The sequence below is a fragment of the Lepisma saccharinum genome, chromosome 5 (assembly GCF_977018435.1).
Source record: "Lepisma saccharinum chromosome 5, izLepSacc3.1, whole genome shotgun sequence".
NCBI classification, from domain to species: Eukaryota; Metazoa; Arthropoda; class Insecta; order Zygentoma; family Lepismatidae; genus Lepisma; species Lepisma saccharinum.
This window is the reverse complement of record NC_139233.1, coordinates 4,390,832-4,401,674: the sequence shown is the minus strand read 5'-3', so window position 1 is coordinate 4,401,674 and position 10,843 is coordinate 4,390,832. Positions and strand designations below refer to the sequence as shown.

General features: G+C 37.2%; 1 protein-coding gene across 4 annotated transcripts in view; it reads right to left on the bottom strand.

Annotated features, from left to right (window-relative positions):
* Nucleotides 1-1,435: 1,435 nt before the first annotated feature.
* Nucleotides 1,436-10,843, bottom strand: part of LOC145987619 (uncharacterized) — a 53,415-nt gene continuing 44,007 nt past the window's right edge. For 2 of the 4 annotated variants that reach the window (XM_083122019.1, XM_083122020.1), the window contains exons 6-10: nt 9,574-9,696; nt 7,825-7,941; nt 7,406-7,586; nt 4,378-4,558; nt 1,436-3,329 (exon numbers count right to left, since the gene is read on the bottom strand). In XM_083122019.1, coding sequence (XP_082978145.1) covers nt 3,102-3,329; nt 4,378-4,558; nt 7,406-7,586; nt 7,825-7,941; nt 9,574-9,696 — 830 coding nt within the window. In that variant the 3' untranslated portion in view covers nt 1,436-3,101. Of the gene's footprint in view, nt 3,330-4,373; nt 4,559-7,405; nt 7,587-7,824; nt 7,942-9,573; nt 9,697-10,843 lie in introns of all 4 variants that reach the window. The other 2 variants (XM_083122022.1, XM_083122021.1) reach the window with 2 other exon arrangements.

Genomic DNA, 10,843 nt, shown 5'->3' with positions numbered 1-10,843 from the left:
AAAAAAAATCTCTCCAAAAATTACCCTGCCCTTGAGGTAATTGTCGGACACAGCGGGGGTAAATACTGGACAGTAGTTTTCAATCTGTTCTGCACAGTACAGAGATGAGCTATAGGGGGTAAATTCTGGACAATGGTGTGTACTATAGGTGCTGTTTGCGAGTTTATTATTGAACACCATGTGACTGCTGTAAAAAATGTATAACAGTGAAATCTAGTAAAAATTAGCAAAACTTTTAGTTTTTCGGGCAACCTTTTAATAATTCCTGCTTTGTTCAAGTACAAACATTGAACAAATGGTGTTTTGTAATCACACAAACTATAACAACTGAATTTAAGCATATTGAGGTGCTGTCTGTCACCAAACTACAGCTAACTAACTGAACTGATTTGAACTAAATAGTTATAACTAAAAACTAAATAACATTTCAAAACTTTAAACCTTTTAGACAGCTTCTTTGTTCAAGTAGGTCTACAAACATTGCACAAATGTATTTTAATCAAACACACTGCAACAAAGCATATTGAGATGCTATAGGCTTACACTAGGTTGTCACTTTCCCCATCATCTTCAATTACACGATCAGACTGCGGAGTAGGGAATATTTCGTTCCGGAGTCTGGATATACTTTGATTTTGATTTGGTGTTTTAAGTCCACTTTATGCACAGTAAGGCTAACAGGGACTGGACCGACAGTTTAAAGTGGAATCCGAACCACCATGTGGCTTCACCAGGTATCGAACCTGGGACTCCTTGATTACAAGGCAACGACGCTACCACTGCACCATCGGGGAGGCACTAGAGATACTTTGAAACATTGACCTTATTTCATCATTACAAGTTATTTGAAATGGTTTCCACAGAACCATAAAACACAAACAGTTTTCACATTTTCAATCTGTGGCTGCGCTGGCCACCAGTACCTGTTGCAGTCCAATAATCAAGCTGTCCAATAATTACCCCATAACTAAACATGCATGTCATGCTGTTACTGTTCATCCTACAATGGTGTTTTTCAGCACGCACCACCTTCATACACATATCCAAGACTGGAAATTACAAAATTCAAGATCAGGTAAAGGAAAACACACATATCCACATTTTGTTTCATTTTGAAAAAAAGTTAAAACAATTTTTTTCAAGTGCTTTGGGTTATTAATATATTTTTTGAGAAAATGTACTAATTTCATCCCAATAATTAATCAGAGCATTGCTGGATAAGCAATTAACAAATGTTGGTTGGTTAGATGTAACAAATTATGATACAACATGGTTTTTGGTCCCTGTCCAATATTTACCCCAATTTTCTGTGTCCAATAATTACCCTGGGTCACCCTAAGCCAATGGAAAACGGTGGAAAATATTAATGCCCTGTTTCATATAATAAAAAAAATTACACACTTTTTCAGGACAAGGCCAAAATAAAAACAATAAAGACACACAAAAAGTCAATAGTCTTTACAACAAAAAAACCTGAAATTACAGAAATTGAAGTATTTCATGTCATATGCATCCTGACAATCCACTTAATCGTGCACATATTAATTCATATATACATGTTTTAAACAAAATATGTTTTACTGCATAATTTTCTAGAAACAAACATTTTTGAACATGACTAAAATTTAGATATGAGTAATGTAATTAAATATGGTATTTTTCGCACTTTCAAAGTTTCACCAACACAGATGATAAATCATCTCACAATGTACACATTATTGCACTGAACTCAAATCTGCTTCCTCCCCCAAATCATTCCGATAAAATAAAAGGAATTCTCTTTCATTTTGCCATAACAGCATCAGTATCGCACAGCAACACAAACAATACACCATACTATATAACACATTCTTATCACAAACATATCTTATTCAACTCACGGCTTTGGTTTATTCATCAACCTATGACCTTTTACTGGTTTGCTACTGCTAGATTATAAAGGAAAAAAACTTAAATACAATTTTGCATATTGCTAAAAAAAATTGCAACAATAATATTTCTGCAAACTGCATAGTGGTTACCTTCATACATTGTCGTTATTTTCTCATACATTATTTAATCATTCCATACAATGAAGGAGTTTTCGAAAAATTATAATGCCCACATAACAAAAGAAAGGGGGGAGATATAAAATAACTATAATCAACTGATTGAAATCGAAAGGAACCGAGTATTTGAAATTCTAATTTAAAATATAAATCTATCACAAAAGTTTCTATACAATATCTCAGTATTGGACTTTGGGAGAAGGTGAAAAGATTCATCAAAACAACATATGTTTACACACATCATCTTAAGCCCTACATCTAGCCTCCTTACGCGAATACAATGAAAAACACATGCACAAAATGCAAATAATGCCAAGAGGTTCTTTTGTGCAATTACAACAGCATTTTTTAAAAACTGTAACCTTCTTAGCATATGTCAGTCTTATAATATTATTACCTTTATACAATTTTGGTACTTGGTTGTGATTAACAAGCTAGACTGCGGTTGTCAACCCACCTGAATGAGCTCATCCATAATTTTTGTTGAAAAAATTACAATACATAACAAAATAAATATGAGTTTACATTGTTCGGAACTTATATACCGTAAATTGATTTTAATAATGAACAGTGACTGAATACTACTGAACTGCTAAAAAAATTAATGACTACAAGTAATAATGACTAAAATTATAAGGTAATATTGGCAAGTGCTGTAATTATACTTTACTTTTTGCAGATTGGATTAAATAACTTTTACTTCTTATCTTGCAAGAAAAACAGTCTGTGTAATTTGTCTTGACAGTAAATGGTTAAGATTTTCAATGCACAGGGGGTGCAAAAGTAGGTAAACAGTTGTTACTTGGCAATAATGTGTAACTGTATACAAGTACCTACTTATAAACCCTCCTGTACAACATAGTGAAAATATTCTTATTCCACTTGGTTTATTGAAAGGAAGAAAAATCAGTAATATTTCTCATAAAAATTATTCTCTTTGCATTTCATTCCGCGATTGTGTATTCAAACATCATACATTACATACAGTTTTCTAGCCCTTTGGAAATAAGAAAGAAAAAATATAACCGCCAGTCAATGAAAAAAAAAAACAATTTATGGGTTTGGATTAGACCCACTGAAGTAGGTATATTTAGGATCTACTGACCCATGCCTCTGGGGTGGCCTGCTTTCAGACCTTGATACCTGTATGCTCGGTGCACTCCATGCACCTTGTCGAATGTTGACACTAGAAGTGTCCGTGGCGTCACTGTTTTTGATGAATGGAAGGTGCGGTGTAACTTCGCTGCCGCTCCACATTGAATAGAGGTGAGATCGAACTTCCTGTAAAGGATAGGAGGAGACTGATTGACTTATACATAAATTTATTACTGGAGCATCAGCACTCAGCCTATTTGCCTGTTTCCTCTAATGTGGGGACACACACACACCTTACTGACAAAACTATGTAGGGACCTTAACTTTTCGCTACCACAATAACACTGAAAAATTGTCTAGTGCTTTAAACTATACTTATTCTAACACTATGTTTCGAAAGAGCACCACTTCTCGTCTTCAGATAAACAAATTTATTCTTGCTAGTGTGGTTAGCACACCAGATTTGTAAAAAAATCACAGGTGTGTTCTATGTTCAATCCCCAAAGCAGACAAAAAGAAATTTGTTTACCTGAAGATGAGAAAAGAGGTGCTCTCTTGAAATGTAATGTTAATTAAAAGCTCTAGACAATGGAAAATGGAAATGGTTGGTTAGCTCAGTTGGTAGAGCAATGGCATTTTGAAATGAGTAGCTGTTAACTTAAATATGAAAATAAAATTCTAATCTTTCTACATACAATGTTACAAATTGTATTATTTTACTGTCATTGCTTCTAGTATGAATGTGACTATACAGCCAATCTGTAAATATTTATGTTCAGGTACTTTTTGTACTTGGGATATCTTTATTTATTCAACATTTTGATGCATCAAGTTTTCGCTTTTTGAGAGGAAATAGACCAAAAATATTTACTAAACATTTAAATTTAATTGTATTTAGTGAGATTTCACACCAACATCACAAGTGACACATGTCATGTGTCATTTGAGGATTTCACTGATCGATGCAGGTTTATGCAGGATGTCATGCCACTACGGTGTGAAATGTTGTTGTTCAGTTTGTTCCCAAGTGACACATGTCATTTGTCACTTCAGTGTGAAATCTCCAAAAGGCTTTGTTCCCAAGTGACGAAGTGTCACTTCAGTATGAAATCTCCTAAAGGTTTGTTCCCAAATGACATGTCACTTTAGTATGAAATCTACAAAAAGTTTTAACTGTATGCTGGATTAATATTCACTAAATGCTGAAAAGAAATAAAACATTTCACCTACTCACCGCCCCTCCTTCTGAGCCTGTCGTGGATCGACTGTGGAATGAATGAGAGGATGAGGAATCTGTAGATGAGCTGCTTTTCCTGGAGGTCTGTGAGCTGTCCGATAGGTTAGGGGGAAAAAGATCAAATCCACTGTGGCCTGCTTCAGTCTCTGTTCCACCACGATGCTCATGGTCACCCCACCTACAAAAATGTGTACGGGATACGTTAGGGAGCATTTTGTAAATATGTGATAAGTTTTTACATTCATGGATTACATAAGAAATAATATAAATATAGCTTGTTCTACGCCACTAAAAATAACAGCACATTCATTAAAATTGATTAGGACCAAGATCACTTGGTTTGATTTGGTATGGTATAGGTGCATCAGCACATTGGCTATTTGTGCTTACTATTTAATACAGAGAATATTTCCTTAACCAAATCAAAATTGAAGACAGGTGTCTACCAAGAATATAAAATGTATGCTTTAAAAATTAACTCACCCTCATATACTGGAATCAATCAAGAAATAAAAGCAAATTGTCATCCGAGGATTAAAATTTCCAGACCTTTGATACAAGCTGGGGCTGTAAAGGGGCATTGTCTTTTACCTTCTATTTTTAATCCTTTTGCATCCCACTCCACACAACTCTCTCTCTCTCAGAGTGCCCAAACATAAAACACGGAGCAAGGAAACTTTCTGCACTGCAACTCCGAGACTCTCAGTCATACAATGTTCATTATTCCACAGGCTACCAAATCAATTCAACATCATCTCAAACCAAGTGGATATATTCAGTTCATATTTCTATTTAATCACCAACATAGGAAAAAATGTACATAAGTAATGCTTTTGTGAAACTGATCTGTTTAACTTGGTACTGTTTTGGCTTGTTCATTTTTGTTTATTTTATTTTATCCTATTTTTTTGTGTTCTTTAATCTTAGAAGACTGTTTTACAGAAATTCAATAAATAAATAAAAACCCAACTTACATGACCATGTTTCAAACTTTGAGCTTTCTTGTCTTGAGGCGAGGAGGGACAATTTCCCCTAGGTCTTTCTCGCTGGGGCAGCTGCTGATCACTGTTGCCAACTTCACTCTTTTGGAGCCAGATCTGGCTCTTTCGTGCACTCCTTTGACTGTGAACTGTGGCACCCGCCCTCTGCCCCACTATGATGCCACCACAGGCTCCGGACCATAAATACCAACTTTTACCATGAGTGTACATTTTGCACGTGACGTGATATTCGTATAGCTATAGGCTGAGTCACCCACCTCTTCTTTCCTCCCCATGTATTTTTATACATAGCGCTGTGGCTAAGATGAAGATGACAATTTTGTTATCCGGGAACCCTTTATTTTCGATTTTATATTAACATCATTGGATTATTGAGATGGGTGATGCCGCCAAATCTAGGTGGTGAAAACTAAGAATAAATTGCCATCACTTTAAAGCTAACGGTAATAGCAGCACACCCACCCCTCTGACAACTAAAATTACAATTTATGCAGCCTTCGTTAATCTAGCTCCTTGAAAGTCCTCTTTAGCTATATTAATGGTGAAATTTAGCTCTATAATGCACATCAGGTTTGGCAACACTGCCAGGATGGCCGTAGGAGGCAAGGAGAAATGCACTAGGCTTATGGGACCATTATTTTATTTGTTCTCTCGGGAATATCAAACATCCGATGACGTAGAAAAGTACATGGACGGAAAAAGGAGACGTTGAACTATGTCATAGTAGTAGGAAAAGTCGAAACTCACATTTGATGAGCTGTAACTTGAAGTTGAAGTTGATGTCCCATAAGGAATACATGGGATTTGGTAAATACTAATTCATAATATTTTTCCAAAATCGTATAAGGCTTAATAATCAATTTAGGAAACCACTTCCACTCGCCACATGGGGAGAAATTCATACTCTTCATTTCTGGCGGAGATCTTTTTAGTAGCATTGCTCAATTCCTTCGATATTGGAATAAATGCATGCCCGGTGCGTAATTGTCCCTCTTCGCCTTAACTCCTAAAGAAGCCACATAGTGTGGCAAAAGCTTAAGTAACTGGAAAAATCAGTGCATGCCTAAACTGGACATCTCCTACTTAAAAAAGGTAAAGGTAAAGTGTTCCCCTGTGCATAGCACCATGCCATGAAGGCGTATAGGGGGTGTGGGGGTAACGCCCCACACTTTCTTGATCCGGTCGTGAGTGGAGGTGATGTGATCAGCATCACGCCCCTGACCGCCTTTACCCCCCAGGGTTTCCCCCAGGTACCCATGTTATTCGACGCTGGGTGGGCGCCGGGGCCGCTTCCACCGTTAGAAAAGTTCCCGGATTTGAACCGGCCGGGGATCGAACCCGGGACCTTTAGTATGGTAGTCAGACGCGTTACCGACTGAGCCACCGCGGCCACTCCTACTTAGTAACAACAAATATAATTACAGTGGATGCCCTCTTAACCAGCTACCATGGGACCAGACCCTTGGCTGGATAACAAAATGACTGGTTAAACCGAATTATTACGATTTATGATTCCGGCGCCACTTGTTCACAATACTCTTCCTACATGAAGTTTGTCACAGATACGCTTCACTGGTTTGCCTTTGTCTAAACATTCTAGAGCGTTTAATTTTTGTTCCATCATCACTACATTGCATTTTCGATTTTCACTCATTTTGCCAATAAAAATGACTGTACAGTAATAGAGTAAAAATAACCACAGTGCTCACACAAAACAATAACAACGTCCACACAACAATACATTCACTGCTCAACTGAATAGAGAATTTAACGAAAAAACTGGAGGCTAGAAACAAACATGTCGCGACAGGTGCTGTATGAGTCACTTCCTTAGCTGAATGGGCAGTTGAACAGAGGCTGGCTATGAACGTGCCCACTGTATTCAAAAATTCCCTAATGTTTCCATGTTTTTTCCATTCCCAGGTCAGGGAGGCCACCTATGACGTGTTGCATGTACTTGGTTGGTCTGTAATGAACCATCCTGAAGTAAGTTTCTAGATAAGTGCCCGATTCCCCCAACTTACATTTGAGCATGAAGATCTGGAGCAGGCCAGCTGGAGCGATGAGCAAGATGATGAGGAGCTGCGAGCTGAGAATCAGGAGGAAGTCTCGGAGAGCTTCCACGTCGAGGTGGAAGCCCCAAACTGCTGCTGGCCCTTCCTTCTGGTAACAGCATGTCTGCACACAGGTGAGTCCTCCCGCAAGCTTTGACACACAAGATAAATTTTCTCATTAGAAAGACACTTTACACATGACACTAACTAGACTGAAACTTGGGACAACCCAATGTTTGCATGAAAGAGATGCTATAGTCGCTACTTCATGTTATCGGCAGACTAAATTTAAAGAACCTGTACGGTATATAGAGCAAAGATTGGTTTCAATGGACTGATTGATTTTTAAATTATGGGCACATACATATATGTATGCATAATATGCTTACCATGTGTTCCATCACCAGAATGCTGTAAGGACCAATCCCAGCTAAAGCCTGAAGGACTCACACTTGAGTGCCAGGATTCCACTGGTCCATCCTGAGAGCAGCTTGTGAGGATGACACCTGCCAAAGGTAGAAATCACCAGCTGCAGCATATATCATACTCATGATATTAACTTTGCAATACTGTAATTTCTCTTGAAGGTTATGCTAACAAAAATAACAAATGGCAGATTTTTGCACTAAATTTTGGGATATTTATAGATACTAGGGATGATCGAAATGAAAGAATACTGCACAACATCATCCGAGCGTAACCGAGCAAAGAGATGTTCGAGGGTGCAGCAATGACATCGATTTCAATTGGATCAAAGAATGACACGAAAAATAGTACTTCTGAAATAATAAATAAAAATATCCCTCTTTATTTAAAAAAGCTAGCTCACGAAAGTGCTTTAACAATAAATCGTGATCAAAAACCAATACGGTGAAAATGGTTGGCATGTTGTGCAGCAGGAAGTAAGGGCTTGGCTCCGACAACAGGACCTCCAAGTTCAATGAGGCAGGCATCATGAACCTTGTGAAGCGTTAGGATAAATGCCTGAACCAGGGAGGAGGCTATGTTGAGTAGTAGTGCATGAAGTATCCTTTCAAGTGAGTCCGTTCGGATTGTCTAATAAATACACACAGGAATTTACAGACATTGTATTATTTTTTTTCCGATCATCCCTCGTACATTGGATCAGCGAAATTATTGATAATTTTATCGATAAATCAATACCCTGATATGCTATACTGGTCAAAAATTATACAGTACTAGTTAATCTGTTACATCCATACTACAAATAAAATTTGATTGTGTAGTTTTAACTCTAGTTAAGAAACTTTGGCAGCATGAGTTTACAATGATGACACAGGTTGCAATTAGATCTAAAAAAAAAAAAAGATAAATTTTCTTTAGGTGAAATGTGGTAACAGATCTCACACTCATTCTACATGTGAAAATGAAGGAGATGTTACAGATTATTCAGTACAAACTGATATAGGCACGTTGACATATTGGTAAAATTGGTCATGAATCTATAGATACGAAATATCTACAAATAGCCTATAATTTACTGCAGAAGTTTGCAATTTTGTATTTATTTGTATGAACATAAATGAGTAACGTGCATGTCATGGTTTTGGAAAATTAATGTCTTATCTCATTTTCAAACGCAAAACCCACTGCAGTCACTTAGTTACAAACAATTAAGGAAGTTAATGAAACATTAACTTTCTCCAATGGAACATTTAAAATTTTATTGGATAGAAACCAATAAGTCGCTGACCAAGGCAGTTTATTAAGGTAAAAACACTTAACACGTAACGTATTGGATAGATAAAATTAAAGTTATCAATATCAGTATATTTTATGTCTGTATCGGCAAAACATTCACATCATTCCACTCCTACAAAATAATAAAAGTATTTTTCACACTAAATCCCTTTTTTAAAAAATATCTTTGCACATTGCTTTCCTGTTTCTTCAGGCTAGTTGCAATGACAAGGATGAATGACGATTTTGATGAAACCTATGAAATAACACACACACTAAAGAGAACCGATGACCAGACTGGGATTTAAACCCAGAACCTTCATTAAGCAGGCCTCATTAACATCAGAGAAGTTAACATGGCAAGATGAACAACACAAACATTTCAGTAAGTAAATGCTAAGAACAATATGAACAAAATTACTTGTTTCTCAACATACCTGGAATATGTCTACCTGGATGATACAGTTGAGTGGACTGGCCATGTCCTGGCCTGCAGGACAAAAGTTGAATGACTTCCTGAAGTTCCTCTTGACTTGCTAACGTATTGTGCCAACACGGATCTGTGGGGAATCATGAGAATTTCTAAAAGATATCGAAAGATGAATTGACAGAGATTGTAAAAAGGGCTGACATACTTTCTAGTTTAAAACAAAAAGTCTTGCAAGCTGAAACAGTAATGTAACCTGTAATTTCCCATGACTATAACTATTAATTGTGTAATACACATTTGCTTACTACAAGTATCAAGATTAATGATTGATTGATTTGGTGTTTTAAGTCCACTTTATGCACAGTAAGGGTAATCTGGACTGGGCCTACAGCTTAAAGTGGGATCTGAACCACTATGTGCCTCCACCAGGTATCAAACCTGGGACACCTTGATTACAAGGTGACGATGCTACCACTGTGCCATCATGGAGGCTAAATATCAAGATTAATGCTGTACAGCAATTTTTTTCTAACAAATTCTTATTACTATATTTAAAGAAGGACTGACACAGGAAATACTTTTTACAGTTTAAAATAAAAGGTTACAAGCTGAGACAGTAATGTAACCTGTCAGGAAATGGCACATGGTGGAATACCTGAAGAGAAAACGTCTCAGATAAGGACTGTCACCAATAATGTGATTTGTGTCTAGCTCCTATACTATGTGTATATATAAAATGTTCCTCTTTGTTCAACCCTGATATAGCATTACATGTGAAGTGTTTCTTATGCAAACAAAGACTGCTTGGTTCAGCATCTTTAGCATTTCTCTAACATGGAAACAAGGTCTATTCTTTTTGCCACAGTACAACATCCTTTGTTTCCCCAATTAGGAAAAAAATCACAGCCATAAATCTAGGGGTGTAGTGCACACTGACAAAGGAAGGTTAGGTTGCAGTTGCCAAGTGTCATGCCACTCACTCCCCCCTGTAAAACAGGATGAGGGGAGGGTGGCATGGGTGAACATTTTTTCCCTTGCTCCCTTGACCATTCTTCGAGTCTCAAAAGATTCAGATCAGCTCCTTTCTTTTTTATCCTTTGTGTCTTCATCCCTCCATCATATACATTGCACTGAGTGATGAAGTGACCATACCCGGAGGAGAGCTGATTGTTGATTGATGAGAAAGAAAGAAAAGCAGCAACGCGTTTTGGCAAGAAGAGGGATGGGGTAAGGACACTATACTGTGGTGAAAAAAAAAATAATCGTGTTACCACAGA